This window comes from Neofelis nebulosa, chromosome 2 (assembly GCF_028018385.1).
Source record: "Neofelis nebulosa isolate mNeoNeb1 chromosome 2, mNeoNeb1.pri, whole genome shotgun sequence".
Lineage (NCBI taxonomy): Eukaryota > Metazoa > Chordata > Mammalia > Carnivora > Felidae > Neofelis > Neofelis nebulosa.
This window is the reverse complement of record NC_080783.1, coordinates 33,799,445-33,820,886: the sequence shown is the minus strand read 5'-3', so window position 1 is coordinate 33,820,886 and position 21,442 is coordinate 33,799,445. Positions and strand designations below refer to the sequence as shown.

General features: G+C 43.2%; 1 protein-coding gene across 5 annotated transcripts in view; it reads left to right on the top strand.

The window, feature by feature from the left end:
• The window catches only part of KIAA2012 (KIAA2012 ortholog), a 109,353-nt gene that overhangs the window by 8,720 nt on the left and 79,191 nt on the right, over positions 1–21,442 (top strand). For 4 of the 5 annotated variants that reach the window (XM_058708891.1, XM_058708902.1, XM_058708908.1 and 1 more), the window contains exons 3-9: positions 9,029–9,188; positions 11,148–11,303; positions 15,147–15,286; positions 16,358–16,541; positions 17,161–17,303; positions 20,056–20,224; positions 20,990–21,139. In XM_058708891.1, the coding sequence (XP_058564874.1) occupies positions 9,029–9,188; positions 11,148–11,303; positions 15,147–15,286; positions 16,358–16,541; positions 17,161–17,303; positions 20,056–20,224; positions 20,990–21,139 (1,102 nt within the window). The remainder of the gene's footprint in view (positions 1–9,028; positions 9,189–11,147; positions 11,304–15,146; positions 15,287–16,357; positions 16,542–17,160; positions 17,304–20,055; positions 20,225–20,989; positions 21,140–21,442) is intronic. The other variant, XM_058708911.1, reaches the window with a different exon arrangement.

Genomic DNA, 21,442 nt, shown 5'->3' with positions numbered 1-21,442 from the left:
TCTGTTGATTTCGGCTCAGGTCATGATCTCACAGTTCATGAGTTCCAGCCTTACATCAGGCTCTGCACTGACAGCACAGAGCCTGCCTGGGATTCTGTCTCTCCTCTGTCTCTGCCCCTACCCCGCTTGCTCACTCTCTCTCTCGCTCTCTCAAAATAAACAAAAATAAACTTAAAAAAAAAAAGAGAGGGGCGCCTGGATGGCTCAGTCGGTTAAGTATCCAACTTCTGTTCAGTCATGATATCCTGGTTCATGAGTTTAAGCCCCATGTGGGCTCTGTGCCGACAGCTCAGAGCCTGGAGCCTGCTTCAGATTCTGTCTCTCTCTCTCTCTCTCTCTCTCTCTCTCTGCCCCTATTCCATTCGTGCTCTGTCTCTCTCTCTCTCTCTCAAAAATAAGTAAGCATTAAAACAAATTTTTTTTAAAAAAGAGAGAGAGACCTGGGTCTTCCAAAACTTGCCTTAAAACCATTTACAATTCTATGGGGCGCCTGGGTGGCGCAGTCGGTTAAGCGTCCGACTTCAGCCAGGTCACGATCTCGCGGTCCGTGAGTTCGAGCCCCGCGTCAGGCTCTGGGCTGATGGCTCGGAGCCTGGAGCCTGTTTCCGATTCTGTGTCTCCCTCTCTCTCTGCCCCTCCCCCGTTCATGCTCTGTCTCTCTCTGTCCCAAAAATAAATTTTAAAATGTTGAAAAAAAATAAATAAATAAATATCTAAAACCATTTACAATTCTAGGAAAGCAAGTCAGATTTTCATCAAATTAATCCGGGTTATAGGTAATATGTTCATAGTTAGCCATATATATGATCCAGTAGACTTCTATTTTTCTAGGCTTTATGTACTTCATCCACTGATTCCCATGTATACTAGATTGAGAATATGTATAATGGCCAACACATAACACTATTATATCCATCACTATTCTAAGCACTTTATGCTTACTATCTCATTTAATCCTCACAACAACTTTATGAGGGGTGTACTTTTTCATTGCTGTAAAATAGGCATAACATAAAATTTACCATTCAATTTTAAATATACAGTTCAATGGCAGTAAGTACATTCACATCATTGTACAACCATTACTACCATCCATCTCCAAAACTTTTTTTTAACATTTTATTTTTAAGTAATCTCTACACCCAACATGCACTCGAACTTACAACCTAGAGATCAACAATTGCATGCTCCACTGACTGAGCCAGCTGGCACCCCCAGAACTTTCTTTATTTTGCAAAACTGCACCCATTAAACAATAACTCCCTATTTCCCCCTCCCCACCAGCTACTGGCAACCATCATTCTACTTTTTGTCTCTATGAATTTGACTAAGTACCTCATCTGAATGGAATCATACAGTAGTTATGCTTTTAGTATTTTGTGACTGGCTTATTTCACTTAGCATAATGTCTTCAAGGTTCATTCACGTTGTAGCATGTATCAGAATTTCATTTTTTTAAAGCTGAATAATAGTCCTCTATGTATATACCATGTTTTGTTTATCCATTCATCAGTTAATAGACATTTAGATTGCATCCATATTTGGGCTATTGTGAACAAGGTTGCTATACATATGAGTGTACAAATACCTATCTGTTTGGGGAGTCTGGCTGGCTCAGTTGGTGGAGCATGCAACTCTTGGTCTCAGGGTTGTAAGTTTGAGCCCTACATTGAATGTAGAGATTACTTAAAAATAAAATCTTAAAAAATATATATCTCTCAGTTCATGTCCCTGCTTTCAACTCCTTAGGGTATATACCCAGAAGTAGAATTGCTGGATCATATGGTAATTTTACTTTTAATTTTTTGAGGAATTGCCATATTGTTTTCCATAGATGCAGCTGCATCATTTTACATTCCCATCAGCCATGCACAAGTGTTCCAATTTCCCCACAACCTCACTGATACTTTTTATATTCTGGGTTGTTTTTTTTGTTTTGTTTTGTTTTTTAATAAGAACCATCTTAACAGGTGTGAAGTGGCCTTTCATCGTGGTTTGATTTGCATTTTCTTAATGATAAGACACATTAAGCATCTTTTCATGTCCTTATTGGCCACATGTATATCTTCATTGGAGAACTGTCTATTCAAGTCCTTTGTCCATTCTTAAAATAAGGCTGTTTTGTTTTGTTTGTTTTTGAGTTGCAGGAGTTCTTTATATATTCTGAATATTAATCCCTTATCAGATATAGAATTTGCAAATAATTTCTCCCATTCTCTGGGTTGCCTTTTCACTCTGCTGATGGTATTCTTTGATGCACAAGTTGCATCATATTCAAGAAATTATTTCCAAATCTGATGTCATGAAACTTTTCTCCTGTGTTTTCTTTTAATGTTTATTTATTTTTGAGAGAGAGAGAGACAGAGAGAGACAGACAGAAACAGAGTGCAAACTGGGCAGGGACAGAGTGAGACACACACACACAGAATCCCAAGCAGGCTCCAGGCTCTGAGCTGTCAGCACAGAGCCCAACACGGGGCTCAAGCCCACAAACTGTGAGATCATGACCTGAGTCGAGGTCGACGCTTAACCGACTGAGCTACCCAGGCACCCCTCTATGTTTTTTTTAAGAGTTTTATAATTTTAGCTTTTTTAAAAAAATTTTTTTTAACATTTATTTATTTTTGAGACAGAGAATCAGAGCATGAACAGGGGAGGGTCAGAGAGAGGGAGACACAGAATCCGAAGCAGGCTCCAGGTTCCAAGCTGTCAGCACAGAGCCCGACACGGGGCTCAAACTCACGGAGCGCGAGGTCATGACCTGAGCCAAAGTCGGCGGCTTAACCGACTGAGCCACCTAGGTGCCACCTATAATTTTAGCTTTTATACTCAGGTCTTTGAGTTAGTTTTTGTGGATCCTGTGAGGTAATGGTCCAACTTCATTTTTTTGCATGTAGGGTATATACTTTTATCATCCTCATTTGACAGTTTCTTAACTGAGGCAGAGATGGGTCAAGTAATTTCCCCAAAGTCACACAGCTAGTAATCCTGGTGGAACCAGGATTCAAATCCAAGCAGACTGAGCTCTTATAAGAACTAAAGCTTAATTTTTGCTGGTTTTGATTCTAGTTGTTGCACCTTTGCATTTGTGACATATGGCTGGTCAAATCTTTGATGCTAAATTGTTTGGCCAAGAATCAAGCCCTGTTACAACATTGCAACTTTGGAAAAATTCAGACGGCTTTACGATTCTCTTTTTAATGGCTTGATATCCAGGAACATATCATCACCAAAGACATATGGGAGAGAGACAGTATCATTTGCATAGAATCACAGAAATTAAACCTGCAGAGAAAACAACTGACTGAGAATGGTAGTGTTTACACAAAGCTGATTGAAGTCAGGCTGTAGGTGGAGAAGACTTCCCAGGCACAGCTGCAAGTGGCTGAACATCTCTCCCTTCCCATCCCACCCCGACTTCTACTCCAGTTGCCTTTACCTGGCATCTCCAAGGCTGGCTCCAGTCACACCTGCACAGGTGCAACAACAATGGGTGGTCACCCTCTGTTTTAAAGTTTGGCCTTTGGGGCACCTGGATAGCTCAGTGGTTTCAGAGCCTGACTTTGACTCAGGTCATGATCTCACCAATGATGAGTTCAAGCCCCACATCAGGCTCTGTGCTAACGGTGTGGAGCCTGCTTTGGATGCTCTGTCTCCCTCTATGTCCCCCCGCCCCCGTTCTCACTTGCTCGCTCTCTCTCTCTCTCTCTAAAACAAATAGACATTTGGGTGCCTGGGTGGCTCAGTTTGGTTAAGTGTCTGACTTCAGCTTAGGTCATGATCTCACGGTTTTTGAGTTTGAGCCCCGCGTGGGGCTCTGTGCTGACAGCTCAGAGCCTGGAGCCTGCTTCAGATTCTGTGTCTCCCTCTAACTCTGCCCCTCTCTCACTCATGCTCACACACACTCTCTCTCTCTCTCTTAAAAGTAAATAAACATTAACATTTTTTAATAAATAAATACTTTTGAAGTTTTATTTATTTTTTAACATCTTGACTAGTTATTAAGTAGTCAGTGCCTAGAACAGTACCTGACATATGGCAGATGCTCAACAAATAGTTGTCAGATGAACATATTAGTTGCCAGGGTGTGTCAGGGAGAGGCCATAGCCTGTACCCAGTAAGGGTGGGCAATCTGGTCAAGGACCAGATTAGAGTGACCACAGTGGTATCTTGGAGGAGGGGGAATTTGAGCTGAGTCTTGTGGTAAAAATAAGTGTAGAGTAACTATCCAGTTATAGGTAAGTGAAGGCATAGAGGGAAGACAGTCAGGGAAATTAGACAGGAATGGCTCTTAGCTGGAAAAAGAGGGTGGAGTCAAGTTGTACAGGGCTTTGCCTGCCAGTCCTGGGATTTCTGGACTTTTCTCTTCATCCCTCTGTCGACTTCTGCACACAAAGACTGGCCACCATCTGTGGTAAGAAAGCAGCTGGCTGTCCAGGCCTTTCTTGCTTTCCTGGGGAACCTGGAACCCTGCCACCCCATATCTGCTGAGCAGGAACACAGCCTGCACCAGCTCCTTCCATTCTCTGCAAACCCTCACCTACCATCATTGGGTCCAGGGTGGACATGACAGCCAGTGCAGGGATGGGGACAGGTGCTGGGGTCCCCTTTTCTCCTCTGCACATGGAAGACCGGTGAGCACTGGGAACATGGCTGGCCAGAGAAAGTCCCTTGTTAGAGGAAGCACTCTAGTGGAGTGTAGATAACAGGCCACTCTGCACACTAATTACTCATTTCAGAAGAAACCAGAAGCTGGAGTTGATTGGCAAAACCAAGGCAGACCTGAAAAGTTTGAAAACATCACAGCCAGCCTCCTGCTGTCACTCATTTCCCTGTTCCAGAAATTCCCTTCCCGGCTCCCTTCTGTCTCCTTTTAGGTTTTATAGTAACTTCTGGCAGTTAGAGGTCCAGGACAATGTTGGAGAAGGAACTGAGATTATACATATGAGAGGAGGGTGGGTGCAATAAAACAAATTAATTTTTAACATGTTTTCCATTTATTAATATAATCTAACCACTGCCGATTTTTTAAAGTATATTTATTCATCTTTGAGAGCAAGTGAGCAAGTGCATGTGAGTGGGGGAGGGCCAGAAAGGGATAGGGAGAGAGAGAGAGAGAAAGCAGGCTCCACACTGCCAGCACAGAGCCCAACACAGGGCTCAATCCCACAGACCTCGAGATCATGACCTGAGCTGAAACCAAGAGTAGGACGCTTAACTGACTGAGCCTCCCAGGCACCCCTATTTTAAAAAAGGAAGAAGAAAAAAACTAGCTGTAATCTTATGCCCAACATTCTATTACCACTGTTATTAGAATTTTAATATATTTTCTTCTAGTCTTTCCACCATGATTATATACTTTTAAAATATATTTTTATAAGATTATAATTGTACTTTACATTCTCTCTTGTATCTTGATTTTTTCTACTTAACATATTGTTTCACACCTTGGACTCCCACACCAAGTACTAACCAGGCCTGACTCTGCTTAGCTTCCGAAAGCAGATGAGATCCGATGCGTTCAGGGTGGTATGGCCATAGACTCCACACCTTGGAAATGAGTGAATAGATTCAACCCTGACTTGTCTTCTTGGTAGCCCTAAGCAAGCCCTGGGCCTCTCTCACTGCATCAGTTTATCCAATAAGATGTGAAATTTACCAACCAACTTCACAGGCATGATTTGAGAAACTATTAAGAAAAACCAGAAAACTATAAAAAATTTAAAGAAACTGTACTAGACAAAATTATGACTCTCAAAGTTGTTTATGTCTTAATCCCTGGAACATATGAATATATTAGGTTAAATGACAAAAGGAAATTAAGGTTGCAGATGGAATTAAGGTTGCTAATAAAATGGTCTTAAAACAAAGATATTATCCTGGATTATCAGGGCTGGCTCAGTATACGCACAAGGTGGAAGAAGGAATCAAAGGGAGAACCAGGAGAGAGCAGCATGAGAAGGACTTAGCCCAACTTTGTTAGCTTTGAAGGGGTCACAAGCAAGGAGCCTCTAGAAACTGGAAAATGCCAAGAAACAGATTATCCACTAGAGCATCCACAGAAAATAGGGCCCTGTCAACACCTTGATGTTAGCCCAGTGAGATCTATTTTAAACTTCTGACTTCCTGAACTATAAGATCATAAATTTTTATTGTTTAAAGCCACTAAGTATATGGTAATTTGTTAAAGCAGCAATAGGAAACTAATACAGAGGCAAGATCAGCTTTCAAACTACAGGCAAAAATGTATCTAAATACCCCAAATTGCAGGACAAAGGATTTTCTAACTCTTCTTGGCAACACCCTGCCCCATTTAGCAAACTTCCCAGTAAAGCTCCAGAACCAAGCTGATAACTTCAAAAATACCCATGAAAGAGAAACAATAAGGGGCTCTTGTCCAGATCAACATGTGCATCATGCCATCTACATAGGGCCCACAGACTCTCAGAGGAGGCTCAGTCTTGTGGCAGAGAGAAGTCATTTGAAGCAAAGATTTACACGGAGGAAATGAAGTTCCAATTCACCCAGAAAGATCTAATGGCTCCATATTCCAGGGCTTACCACAGTGCCTGGCACAAAGATGGTGCTCAGTAAAGACGACTACATGACCAAATGAAAAAATGGAATGAGAGAGAACTTGAATCAGTTTGCCTCAGGACTGCCTGATCCTGGGCAGGGACAAGATGGAAGGCCAGTTTGCAGCCCTGCATGAAGATCCCGACATAATCATTGCCACCCCTGGGTGCTTGGTGTATGTGGCTATGGAGATGAACCTGAAGCTGCAGAGCATGGAGTATGCAGTGTTCGATGAGGCAGACAGGCTCTTCGAGATGGGGTTTGCCAAGCAGCGGCAGGAAACCATCCACCGCCTCCCTGGGGGCCACCAGATGGTCCTGTTCTCGGCCGTGCTGCCCAAACTGCTGGTGGGGTTTCCCCGGGCGGGCCTCACGGAGCCCGTGCTCATCTGGCTCAGTGTGGACGCCAAATTCAACAAGCAGCTCAAGACCTCCTTCTTCCTTGTGCTCAAGGACACCAGAGCCACCGTGCTGCTCCACCTGCTGCACACAGTCGTGAAGCCCCAGGACCAGACGGTGGTGCTTGTGGCCACGAAGCACCACATGAAGTACCTCAGCGAGCTGCTGAGGACCCAGGGGGTGAGTTGTGCCCACATCTACAGTGCCCAGGAACAGACGGCCCACAAGATCAACCTCTCCAAGCTCACCCATGGCAAGTGCTCCATCCTTACCGTGATGGACCTGGCAGTCCATGGCCTGGACATTCTGCTGCTGGACAATGTCATCGACTACAGCTTGCCTGCCAAGGGCAAGGAAGGGCATTGCCCTCCCTATAATCCTTCTCTTTCTTATCCTCTGGAAAAAGCCTCAAGATGTATGTGGGACTGAATTTTTCAGGGTCTTTTTGCACTTGAAGTACCTGCCACATAAAATGTTCAGACATCAGAGACCAGTTGATGCTTTGTGTTTGGATTCCAAACATCCGTTTAATTTACAAATTCCTAAAGAGGACAACCAATTGAGTAATTAGCCATGCTTTCTTTTCTCTGTTACTCAAATTATTTTGTTAGTTATCAATCTTATTTGTCCCTTTTTCTCCAGTGCCTGACATATTGTTTGATGCACTGTATGGATGAATGAATGAATGAATGAATGTCCTGGATACCTGTTTCTCTCTTCCCAGCAGAGATATTCCTTTATCCTATGGCCTTTGGCTTCCCAGCTCTCTCTTTAGCTGAAGAAGAGTCTCTGGTGGTCTTGAATGCTCAGCTACAGCTGTGGGCTGTCTTTCTGTGGCATTTTGATCTCCTGAATACATCAGAACTGGAGCAAACCAGAGCAAGAACCCAAATCCTAAGGCCTTCCTCTCCACATCAGACACGTTCTATATTTCCATCACATTTTTTTTTCTTTTTTCCTACTTTTTAAAATTTAAACATAAGCCTTCTTTGATAACTTTTGGCAGGATACAGCAAAATAGCTCAAGCCACTGGCTTACTGACCTCACCTGACAAAGGTGATTACCTGATGGGTGGGGAGAAATTGACCAGGAAGTGGCATGAGGGATCTTTCTGGGCTATATTTTTGTTTTGTGTGATGGTTACAGAGGTGTATACAATTGTCAGATTTTATTAAACTGAACATTTTAGCCCTGTGCATGTTATTATATCTTAATTATGCCTGTTTTTAAAAAATTCTTTAAGAGAAGGACTCAAATCACAAACTGCTCATCAGTCAAGAATGTCATGATTGATTGGTGATGTCTACCACGGACAAGGGGGAGGAGGATAGATGTCAACACAAGTCCTCATGTTTGCTATTCTTGTGCTTAACTGATCATAGTTAGAGAGTTTCTGCATCATTTAAGTAGTTATAGTATTAACTCATCCACATTAAAGGATTATAATGAGGTGAAAGTTCTCTGTAGAATATATATCCCCGGCCAAGTGTAAGATGTTCTTATTCACATTTATTCCACATGATGTCTTGCACAGTGGAACTGACTTTGGCAGGTAGGTTCCCAGAAAATTCTCCTGGGCTGAAATGAAATGCAGCAGAGCCAGATATTTTCAAAACGCAAGGCTTCCCGTTAACATGAACATAGTTTGTCTGTTCCATTATTCATATTACAAACATTAAATGCTGATGCTGACTTGTTGAGCTGACTTTCCCATTGCCCTACAGGGCCACTTTTTAAGGTGCTAAAATTCTTTCCACAGGCTGAACTAAGTAATGTGTTTTCTTTTGAAGCTCTTTATTCTTTTCTGATGCTTTGTCTCAAGATGGGGTCTGGAATTTCTCATTTCTCCTTCTCCTTCCAACTGAAAATCTACAGGGGCCTTTCAGAGGTTTGCTCTGTGGGCTCTTGGTTTATGTCTGTTGGCTGAGGCATCTGTGCCTTTAGGCACCTTCCAGGAGTCTCCCAGTGTACTGATGAGGATTGTGCTAACCAGCCTGTATCACTGGGAGGCTCAGGGCTCAGCAGCCATGCTATTTCCATGGTGTCCCCACAGAGGGAGCAGGACAGAACCTGGCAACCATACCTCCACTTCCGAAGCCAACCAGAGAGCCAGGCCCAACGGCAGATGCAGCCTGGGTATTCAGCCAAGAGATACCTCCGAGGCCTCTTGCGGACATGGCCCCCTGACACAATGTACAGGCTCCAATGTGCAGGTCAGTGGGGGCGGTGGGAGGATATACATCCTGAGCTGCCCTGCCTTCTGGTGTGAGAGTCTTTTTTCCATCAAGTCCTGAAACATCAGAATTTAGGTCCAATTTTGTGTTAAGGCAAAGGTGCTCAAGCTTGGGAGCTGAGAGCCTCTATCATACCTTTTACCTTTTGTCCTCCCCAACATTTGCAGAGGAACATACAGCCTGAAGTTTTGCCTTCTCTCTAGCTCCCCTTAGGACCTTCACACTGTACATCCTAAGCAGAATTTTCTTCCCAACCTTCTCTACTCAGAGACTTCAGATCCTCCAATCAATCCCTCTCTTTTACAAGATAAAGAAAAGAGGCCCAGGGGACAAAATAATTTGTCCAAAGTCATTCAGCCAAAAGCAGAGCTGGGACCAGAAGGCAGATCTCCTCATACCGCCAGCTCCACATTCACCCCAATATTCCCTAGTTCCCATTCTGAGGTGATCCCAGACCTCCAGGAAGTAGAAATGTTAGGCTTCCTCCTCTTAAAGATGGCAGCTCTCCAGCATCATCCACTTAGGAGATGGACACCCTTCTGCTGAACAGAGACCCCAAATGCACTCTGTAAAGGCTTAAAAATGAAAACAGGAAACTACTGGGGATTCAAATTGCCAGAGATTTAGCAAATAAACAGAGACCCACACAGATAGACACACACACACAGAGTAAAACTTGCAACATTTGGTACATATTTCTGCTAAAAAAGTATTCATTGTTTATCTGAAATTCAATTTTAACTGGACATCCCATATTTTATTTGGCAAACCTACTGGGGATGAGAGGAGTGAGAAGTAGGATTTGCCAGTGCCCACTGCATGTTTGCCATTTCTTCAGCACAAACAGGACCACAAGAAGACTGACTTTCTTCTTACTTTATAGGTTTACCTTGGAAAAGGAGAGAAAACAACTATTTCCCCAATGAGTGATGACTTGAAGGAAGATGAGGTGTGGGCTTGTCCAGTAGGTTTTACCTTCATGGCAGGCCCAGTATTGCAGGCAGTTCTATTTATTTAACACTTGTGAGAAAGAGCCTCTTAACTAAAGATATGTTTATCTTTGGGTGGGGCAGAGGACAGAGCAGACCACTGCCCCAGAGCCTGGCCCCAACATCTTCAAGGACAATAACTCCTCTTAAGATAAGAAAATGTCTCCTCAAGTTGGGGGAACAATAGCAATACTGTGGTATGAGATCACTGGCCCAATGGCCTCGGCTACCCCTTCCATCACATCTCAGAGCTCATTACCTTTATAATCCCAGTATGTTCTTTGGTCCCATATTTCTACCCCAATGATAACCCTTCCACACCCTTCAGACCCACATTTTCTACAAATGCTTCTCTGACAACTCTAGCCAATATTGAGCTCTTTATTTTCTGACCTTATATCACATCAACATTTGGGGCCAAACAATTGAACGCAGAAGAGCTTCATCTCTCCAACAGACTATTAGTGCCTTTAAAAGAGGCCTATGTCTGGTTCTTCTGTGTCTATCCCACTGCCTAGCAGTGGTAGCCCCCAATAAATAATTGTAGAATGACTGAATGGAGAATCATGGGGCCTACATAGCAAGTAGGATACATCCAGTAAAAACCATTAGATTCTCCCCCTGAAGCAGGAGGAGCCTTTTACCCAAACCCAAAGAAGCAGCCATGTTTCTTCCACCAGGGAGACCCAGTTCTTGGGAATGGTGAAGTGGAAGAAACACATATGTGGCACAGGACCAGAAGCATGAAAGACACTGAACAGAGAACCCTCTATGGGTTCTATCTGATTTTTAATCCCTCCCATCTACTAACTGTCTTCTCTAATGGGCAATGACCAAGGCCAAGACTAGTGCAAGTGGGGAACGTTGTAGTTATCTCCAAGACCTCTGGACCGGTGACCACTCTTTCTACCAATAACTCCTGGCCAATAACTCTACCAATACTCTTCAGGATACATCAAGGATTCTGTGCTGCTCCAGGACAGTCAACTTAATGTACCAAAGAATCTCAGGCCACAACAGGATCTTTCAGGTGTACCTCCAAAATACCATCTCTTGCCTGTCTTCCCTTCATTTTGGATTCAACAAGGAAAATCTTTTGAACAAGGTACATGTTGATTTTATGACCAGATCTCAAATATTTGAATTTTTAACACTTTAAAATGGAGTTCACCAAAATAAGTTCTAGGGATCCTGGGTTTCATTGTATTTAGAGTCTAGACCAGCATTATCCAAACATACTTCCTACAATGATAAATTGTTCTATAATACGTGCTATCCAATTAGTAGCCATTAGCCACATGCAGCTATTGAACACTTGAAATGTAGGTAGTGTGACTGTGAAACTGAGGTTTAAAATTTTACCTCCTTACAACTAACTTACATCTAAACAGCCACATGTGGCTATTGACTACTGTATTACACAGTGCAAGTCTAGACTCTAGATTTTAGATGATTTCTTAAACCTATTCTACTCTAATATTCTTTAATTCTATGGTTTTGTGGCAATGTTATAAGAAAAAATTCAGGCTTTGGAGCAATGCCTGTCCTTTCTCTTACTAAATGTAAGATCTTGAGTAAGTCACTTAACCTCTTTGAACTTCTGTTTACTCGTCTCTGTAATGAACATGATGAGACTTGCCTCATTAGTGTACAGAAAATTATTGTGAATTGTCTGTAAGTTGTTCAGTACTATGAACATTTTACTTATCAGTAATATTCTTGGGAACTTGCAGCATTAAAAGATCCAGAAATTGCCTTTACTAAGGAGAAATAGGAAAAGATGACTGGGTAGCACTAATGGACAAAGAATAAGGCATTGTCTAATGCCAGGGTTTTTGAGAAAAGAGAAGGTAAGAACAAGAGACTAACATCATATGAAGCTAATTTTTCTGAAATGAAGAAGTACTTTTCCAGAAATTAAGGTAGTGTCTACCTGAGCCCTGTCCTTGGAAAAAGATCTGGCCAGGATAAATAGACTATCTGGTCTATCAAATGAATGGAGAAGAATGTGGCAGGTTCTCAGAGCCTGGTGCCATTAAACATTCCTGCCATACACCACCCTTAAGACTTGACTCTGGAACCATGGAATCTTGGTCATAACCTTGTCCACATGTAGCTCATCTATAGGAAATATGCTGGTCAGGCAATTATATTTCTCTTTGTAAATTAATACACTGGTTTATAGAGTCACTCTACACTTTGCTAATGTGGGTCAACATCCAGACCAATTGATTCTGGGACACTGAAGAGATCAAGTTTCTGGGCCACCCATGTCCTGGGAATGGGTCCTTCCCCAGGTAGCACCCAATTTTGACATTGCCTTATGCACTCTGCAAAATCCTACTGTCTCCAGTTAATATCCTTAGACTTTGATGCCCTAGGGTCTATAAACAAAATTTTTTTAATGTTTATTTATTTTTGAGACAGAGAGAGACAGAGCATGAACAGGGGAGGGGCAGAGAGAGAGGGAGACACAGAATCTGAAACAGGCTCCAGGCTCTGAGCTGTGAGCACAGAGCCCAACGCGGGGCTCAAACCCACAGACCGTGAGATCATGACCTGAGCCGACGTCAGATGCTTAACCGACCGAGCCACCCAGGCGCCCCCCCAGGGTCTATAAATACTGGACAGGGGACTGCAGTACTTTAATTCTGGGAGTGGATCAACACTACACACCTAAGGGATCAAGCAATTTCCTTAATTAATCCCATATGCCAAGGAGTTGTAATAAGCAGGAAGAAAACAGAGGACATATAGAATTATAATTAAACATGTGGCCATTAGCACCAGATCTCAAGCCATGTGACCTCTCTGGGCTTCAGTTTCCTCACTTATAAAATGGAGATGACCACACCCACCTTCACCTCATAGGGTTGGATGCTGGAGTTAAATGGCATAAAGTAGTATCTGGCACATAGTAAGTGCTCAATAAATGTTAGTTCTAGACCTCCCTGCCTTGTGTTTTCAAGCATAATTACTAACTAATTGCAATGCTCAAATGCTCAAAATCGCAAGGATCAAAAATCAATTTGTAAAGAAGTAAAAACAGCTCAGAGGCTGTAACTTGAATGCTGACTGTTTTATTGGTTTTAACTTCATCTCCCCTTGGCTTCCCTCTCTTTTCCACTTTATTTGGAAAAGTAGGAAAATCCCAGCTGCAAATCTAAGATTCTTCCAACAATGTGATATTGGTCACATCACTTATGCTCCCTGCATCCTTAGTTTGCTCATCCGTAAAATGGAGTAATGGTATTCCACCCTCTCTGTGTTGTTGTTAAAAATCACAAAAGAGGTAAAATAATAATAATAATAATAAGGCTCTCTAAGACCTCTAAATTGTTACCCAAATTCACATTATTTGGATAATCTGGATTCATATTTTGAGACAGAGAGACCAAGTTTTGTGGTCTTATTTCAACAGCTGAAATTCCAATACCTTCCTTGCACACCTGTTTCTATTAAGCATAAGTAAATGAGCCAGAGATGATGTTTATTGAGAAAAATCTTGGTTTCCCTTGCACAGATTGAGTCATATATTCAACATCACCTAGAATACAGCCAAAGGGAAGAATGCTTCTCCATATCCCCCTACCTACAGTGCCCTCTGCCCCAGTTTAGACAGTTTACCATATAAGCGAGGGGCCACTTGGCCAGAGTTTCACTTCCCCTACTCTCAGAAATATATTTGGTTCCAGATGAATTGGACCAGGAAGAATGGACCTGAAGTCTGGCTTGGCTCCAAAGGATCATTCTAGAACACACAAAAAGGTCTTTAGTGCCACACTCTGTATGGACTTGAGGTCCTCTTGGGGGCAGACCTAATGTGGCCCTGGGCCTCCTCAGATTGAGAGGTCCCAGGGCTCATGAGGCTTCCTTGGGCCACTAAAACCTGAGCGGACCCCTCTAAACAAGAGCCTGAGTCTGCCTCTGTTGCACCAACATTCTCAGCTTTGGCTCAGACCCCAGAGAAGCTCTCAGGAGCCAATGGTCAGAGGAAGGAGAGTTGGAGGGAGGGAGTAGTCTATTGAGTGGGCATTTGGCCTTTGACCCACTGACACTAAGGATGGGAATGATGTAAGGGAATGACAAGGGTTGGGGGTAAAGAGGGAAGGTAAGGCTGGCTGGGAGCCTCCAGAAGTCTAGAGTTCCAACATATACAGGGCCCCTGAAAGGCTTCCAGAGCTCCTGGTTGAAAGTCAGCCCCACATTGTTCTATGCAGAGGCATGCCAAGAGTAGAGGTGTTGCTAAAACGGCTCCAACAAGGAAGGTTTGCCAGATCGTTTCAGCAATAAATCTACCTTGAGTAAGTGATGAAAATAGCTGCAGGACCCTTTACCCCATCGATGAAAGATTTGTTAACTATGCTGGAGTCATCTGTTGACTCAGATCCTTCCTGAGGGTTGCACAGACAGGGTAAGTTCAGAGAGCTGAGCAGCCGTCCATCACAGTGCATTCAGCAAAGGCTTTTCCACAAGTAAACAACCAGCAGACAGCCCAGGAAATCAAGTGCTTCAGACTGAACATCTCAATGACAACAGAGCAGGACTGCTGGTCAGCCCACCATAATCACACCACTGTTACCCTCCAGTCCCTCACAGTTTGCAAAGGGCCAGCATGTTCATTCTTTGAGTGCCAGACAACTTTGTAAGGAAGCAAAGGCAAAAGAAATCAGTATCCCCATTTTACAGAGGAGGAAACTGAGTCCAAGAAATGAAGACTCAATCCTGAGCCTCCTGGATCCCAGTGAAGTTCTGTTCTATAGACCTGGCTATAAGCCAACCTCCATATAAGCACAAGCAGAAATGCAGAAACAAGAAAGGAAGGGGAACAAAGGCCTTGATCAACACTTTTGCTCAGAGGAGCAAGAAGGGAGGCAGTTTGGAAGCAGCTAACAGTACCATGCCCATCTCTGGCTTTACACGGCTGATGCACTGTTCACCTTTGCAGGTCAGCAGGGCCTGGATGAAGGGGAAGCTGGGACTGGTGGACGCATGGACGAGGGCTGTGTAGCCAAGAATCACAGCCAGGGGATTCACTTGCTGCCACTCAGGAAGCAGCCATGCCAGGAAGATGAAACCCAGGCAGAGGTACCATTTCTAATAGGCTCCCCTGTGTCATTGTTCTTCTTGACTCCAGAGGGGATACTCCCTCCCTTCACCATCCAGAGAAGGGAAGAGTACTTCGAGCCTATTGACTACGGTTTTCCAAAGGATCACATGTGGAACACTGCCAGCTGCTCAATGAAAAAAAGAATTTTGTGGCCATATACATTTGGGAAACGCTGCATACCATATCCTCCTCCCAGAGAGTCACAGGACACATTTGAATATAAACCATTTGGGGAAGTTCTATAGGTGAAGTAGCTGGTTTAACTTTAACACATGGTTTTCCAAATTTCTTTAACCACAGAGTCTCCCTACACTCTTTGCCCCATCTAGGCAACTGGAGTCTTCTAGAAAAGAGCTCTTGGCCTTACAGTTGGAAAAGCCTTGGTTTCAATCCCGGATATGACTAGCTGTGGTGAGCCTGATAAAGAAACGTAACTGACTGAGCCTGAATTACTTATTTTGTAAAATGGAGCTGTTATCATACATACTCACTAGCTACCATGAGGATTAAATCCCTTAAAATGTAAAAATGCTTTCTAAACTCTAAGGTGTGTGTGTGTGTGTGTGTATGTGTGTGTGTGTGTGTGCGCGCGTGTAAGATGACAGTGGTTCAGAGCAATATAGACAACACATGCTCCTATCTTCAAGCTCAGTTGACTTACAAGAAGGTCACTGTGAGCTGGAAAGGGGGAGAAGAGAGGTGCCACATGGCAGAAGGGCAAAGGGAGAGACCTTTTACAATGCATAGAGATAAGGATCATAGAGCTTCGTTTTTTAAATTTTTTTTCAGGAAAGCACTATATGAAAGAAAAAGAAAGTACTATATGTCAGGCATGGTTAAAGGTCATTCCTCCTCTATGAATAGTAAAATGTTTTATTATAACAAACAACATTAGAGATCTTGCTATTACAACCATGTTTTTCTTCCTAGGCTGCAAAGGAGATTTCTTCCTTGGAACTACAGTCTAGCGCAAGGTCTGACTGTTAAAGGAACCTGCTCTATTCCTTTACAAAGCCTGTTTACAGGAATGTGTATCTGTCATTCCCCAGGACACATCAATAGAGAATCACCCTCGTATACACACTTCAAAGGAGAGCCACAGTGAAAAAATACAGCAAACCTCCAGAAGGGCCTTTGGGCATGCCTGCATCGATCATTCTTGGCTCCTGAGTGACAAATCCCACATTACATTCTATGGAGGGGCCTTCCCCAATAGAAAGGCAGATCTCAGAGGTAAGAAGCCAAACATCTTACTTGTTAATATGGGTAACCCTAATCATGCAGAGTTCATTTAAGAACACTGAGGCATGCTGAGCATCACTTCCTCATGTCTTTTATCTTAGAAAGTAACAAAGTCCAGTCGAAGGTGGCACAAGACTGACAACCCCCTTTTTTGCCTAGTACTCAAGCGCACGCATACTGCAATTAGACCGCCTGGGTTTAGCCCCACTTTCCAGTTGTGATCTTAGGCAAGTTATTTGATCTTGCTGAGGCTCAGTTTCCTCACCTGTAGATTGGGGATAAGAATAATCCCTTCATAAGACTATTGTGGGGATTAAGTGAGTTATTGCACATAAAATACTTTGTATAATTCTTTTCCTGTATTTAGTATTTAGTATGTGTTAACTGCTACTATTATTATCATTCTCTCCATCACCTGACTTGCCAGCAAGAACCCAACCCAGGTAATGAGATTAGGACTCCCTGAACCTGCCTCAGCCAAAGCCATGGCTGTCTCAGTGCCTGTCCTTGCCTCTATTCCTATTAACCCCAAAGTGATAGAAGTTGAAAGTCAACTGTCTGTCCACATACCTGCAACTAATAAGTTCTCATTCCCATCCTATTTCTACAGACAGACAAGAGAATATAAAACTCCACAAGGGCAGAAGCAGTCACTTGTTACAGGAGCCTCCTGCTGAAAGATGCCTTTTCCCTCCTATAGCACCTGCCACTGGCTCAGAGAAAAACACAGCTGGGGAAGTGAAGAAGAAAAAGGTTGTGTGTATGTGTGTGTGTGTGCATGTGCACATGTGCATGCATGCTTGCTCTTAAAAGATTAATCTCAATCTAGCAATGAGACAACTAAAAGGGATGTCTCAGAGAACTGGCCCTACTTGCTATTGAGCTCATCATGTGCAGCTAGAATAAAGCTGTAGTAATTTACTAAATGTTGAAAATGGTGCACTACAAGGAGTTTCAGCTGCCCCAGTTCTACCTTAAAGCATATGATATTACCGCACTCTGGTGGCAACAGAGTCCTTTGTGCTATTAAGGGGTTGGGGGTTATTTGTAAATTTGTAAGGACGGAATTTGAGCTTATAAGCAGTTGACCCACTTCAAACTCAAAATGCTAGAGATCTTGAATTTAGCAATGGATTTGCTTGAGGATCTGTCACCTTTGAAAATGTACAGTAAATTTGGCAAGTTTATCAACATTTTCAAAAGTCAAGTACACCATTTCCCCCGAGAATGTTCCTAGCTGTCTCTGGCATCATCCTGCCTTGCAATTCTACGTGGGTCTTCCATGGTTTGGAGGTACCTGTGCTGAGCAGGAACAAGTGGGGACTCTGGAATGCTCTGCCTGTAGCAGTTGCATGAACTCAAGCCCTCTGAGCTGCAGTGACCTCATCTGTGCACACAGATAATAATGCCCACCTCACAGGGCTGATGGAAGGATGAAATGAGTTGATGCATTTTTGTGAAAGTATCTTGTCTTGGATTGGGAACTATAGCAATGTTAGTTCATTGTGGGGACTCATGTCCTCTGAAGTAACACTGGAGGAGCATGGGCATTCCAGGTGGTCTTGGTGTCGATGAGGGAGGTTATTTTCAGTCTGTTCAGGATTTTCTCAGATTTCCTGTATCTAACCTGATCTAAACCTTCCCATCCATACCAGAAAGGCCTCTGTCTTCCCCAGTTCCTTTTGAACCAGGGTAAACAGTAGGCCTGATCTGCCAGAGTCACTGCATGCCTAAGGAAAGCCCTTGATTTCATACCCCAGGTCAGCCCAGAACCAAGGCAGGCTCAGAAGACAGGAGTCCTTTCCTTCAACCCTTGTATATGGTTTAGCAGAGGAAGGCAGTATTTTCCACTATATTAAAACTCTATATAAAGTTTTAATTGGAATAAAGAAATTAAGGCTTGGCTTGTCAGCATACCTCACACAAATCATTTGGATTTCCACATAGATTTCTCAATGCAAACCTTGTCAAACAAAATGCACAAGGTCAGTATTCAGAAAAGGGCAGTTGGTGGGCAGCTGGCACCTAGACAGTTAAGGTCTCTAGGAACATAAAGATCCTATGTGCATACACTTGGTTAATCATTTTCTTAATGTCTCAAAATTTTAAATATCATCCTGCATATACTTGGTTGAATTTCCTTCCTCATCCAACTCTAAACATGTAGGGTGTTTGCGTGTGTTTCTGATCATTGTTTTCTCTTTGAACATACACACAAAATGAAAAACAGTTTTCTTTTTCCTCCTGTGAAATTGAACTCCTTGAAACCCAGAACACGTATACATTTCACAGAGCCAAATTCATATGTTAAAAGCTGCAAACTAAAAGGAGGAATTTTCAGCAACTTTTTAAAAAAATTGTTAAATGTTTATTTATTTTTGAGAGAGAGAGAGACAGACAGACAGAGTATGAATGGAGGAGGGGCAGAGAGATGGAGACACAGAATTCAAAGGAGGCTCTAGGCTCCAAGCTGTCAGCACAGAGCCCACCACAGGGCTCGAACTCATGAACTGTGAGATCATGACCTGAGCTGAAGTCAGACACAACTGACTGAACTACCCAGGCTCCCCTCAGTAACTTTTGAGTAACTGGAAAGAGGAGACCCTAAGTACTACTACCCTCAATGTCTCATTCTCTCTCTCTCCCTGTCTCTCTTTCTCTCTGAACACACACACACACACACACACACACACACACACACACACACGTTGGGGTTTTTTGGACACAAAAAATTGGGCTAAAGTTGCCACTGATTCTGTCACATGGTGATTCATTTTCAGCTATGTTTCTATTGCAGAAATGTGAAGATACCTAGATATTCTTCAAGTGGCAAGACTATACCTAATGAGAGAAGAGCCTACTCTCAAAGAAATATCCCATGAAAAATTCTAATCCCAAACATTATTGTAACTACGTGTAATTAGCTCATTCTATACTCACAGGTAGCAAGTATGATTACTCCCATTTTACAGAAAAAGAAATTGAGGCTTAAAGAGTTTACATAAAGTAAGCAAATACAAATGCATATTCCTACTTTCTGCTCTTTGTAACCTAAAATGTTGCACAGTCAGTGTTCTGTGCCTTGCTTTTTTCCCTTAGCAACACACACAGGGATTCCTCACTTTCCATACACAGAAATCTCAGCTATATCATTCCAACCCGGCTTAGTTTCCTCGGCTGCAAGACAAAGAAAGACTATATTTTGTCTTGAAGGCTGTCGAATTTATCATGTTTATACATCTCAGAGGAATCAAAAGATGGATTAAGGGAGGGGCATTTCCCAGTTCCCAAGAAGCAAAGCGGCACCACTCTGATCATACAGCCAGCTCCCCGGTTAGTCGGTTGGTCGGCTTTACTTCTCAGCCATGGGTACTGAAGCTACATCACACCCAGCAGCACCTGGTGCTAGAGATACAAGAAGATACAGTGTTGTTTGTCCTCTGCAAGCAGCAGTTTTTAAATACCTGCCACGTTGGGTTTCGTTTTGTTTTCAAATTTTCTCCAGGTGCCAAAGGCTTTGAAACTACCTCCCATCTCAGAAGAACCACCCAGAGTCCTGAACCCCCTGAGGAGTCCATTTAAAGCCAATGAACCTCCAGCAGAACTCTTTATCTTCCCAGTGGAGATTCATTTCCACACCCAACATCCCTCAAAAGAAAAGTCACACAGAAGAGGTAGATCACCTGTGTTTAGGTGTTCCTGAGGGAACTCAGGCAGGCACTTGGATGTGGGTCTCCCTAATGTAAATGTCTCCTAAATCATGGTTTACCCTCCTCAGAGTCATCATCTTCAGAGAACATTTTTTAAAGGAAGAAAAAGGGTGAAATCTAGAAGTCGATGCCTTCTGGTCATATTCACATGTCCCCATATGGTAGTAAAGATGGCCTCCTGCATGGGTTGGTTTTTTTCTTTTTATTAAGTTTATTTTTTTGAGAGAGAGAAAGGGAGTGAGAGAGTGCACACAAGGGGGAAGGGTCAGAGAGAGAGAGAGACAGAATCCCAAGCAGACACTGCACACTGTCAGCACGGAGCCAGACATGGGGCTCAAAACCACAAACCGCAATATTGTGACCTGAGCCAAAATCAAGAGTTGGATGCTTAACCAACTAAACCCTGGCCTCCTGCATTTTCATGCTAATTTCTTATCTGTTAACCCCACTAGAAAGGATATGCCCCTTAAAAGCTCTTGCAAAAGTACCAGAATTGCCTCTAATTGGCCAGGCTTGAGTTGCATGCCCAACCTAGACCCAATCATTGCAGCTAAGACAATGAAGTGTGCTCATTAGCCAGTCACACGCCCATCCCCAGAGTCAGGGAATGGACACAGCTCCACCCAAACCACATAGTGTGAGCAGGGGAGAGATGGGTCCCCAAAAAGAAGAGACAGTTGGCAAAAACCACAGACATCTACAAAACTTGGCTTTCTCCTTGTCTCCTAGGTGCTCCACACCCTGAGTCAGGACCAGAAACAGAAGAAAAGGTCAGGGCTTTACGGAAACCTCCCATGAAGCATGCATCCCTAGAAAAGCCAAGGGAGTTAACAGTGCATCTCCCAGTGGACACGGGCAGGGACATGCTCTCACCTCAAGGTAGCTATTCATTCCCTCCAGTATCCCACAGGACTCTCACCCCGAAAGGAAGCAAGGCAAGACACACAAGGAACCTCAGCCATGAAGAAGGAGGCTGGAAGGGAAGCTAGTTGCTCCCCTGCCCCTCGAAAATGGCTTCGTTCAGGCAGCAGCTGTCTTCACCAAAGTGCTATCATAAGACCAACTTAGTGTCTAGTTCATGCAACTTACTCACTGAATCATCCCCCTACTAACAGCTTCTGGTTGCAGATGTAAAACAGCACCAGACTTACTAAAACTTTGCTGCATGCTTTATAGTTTATC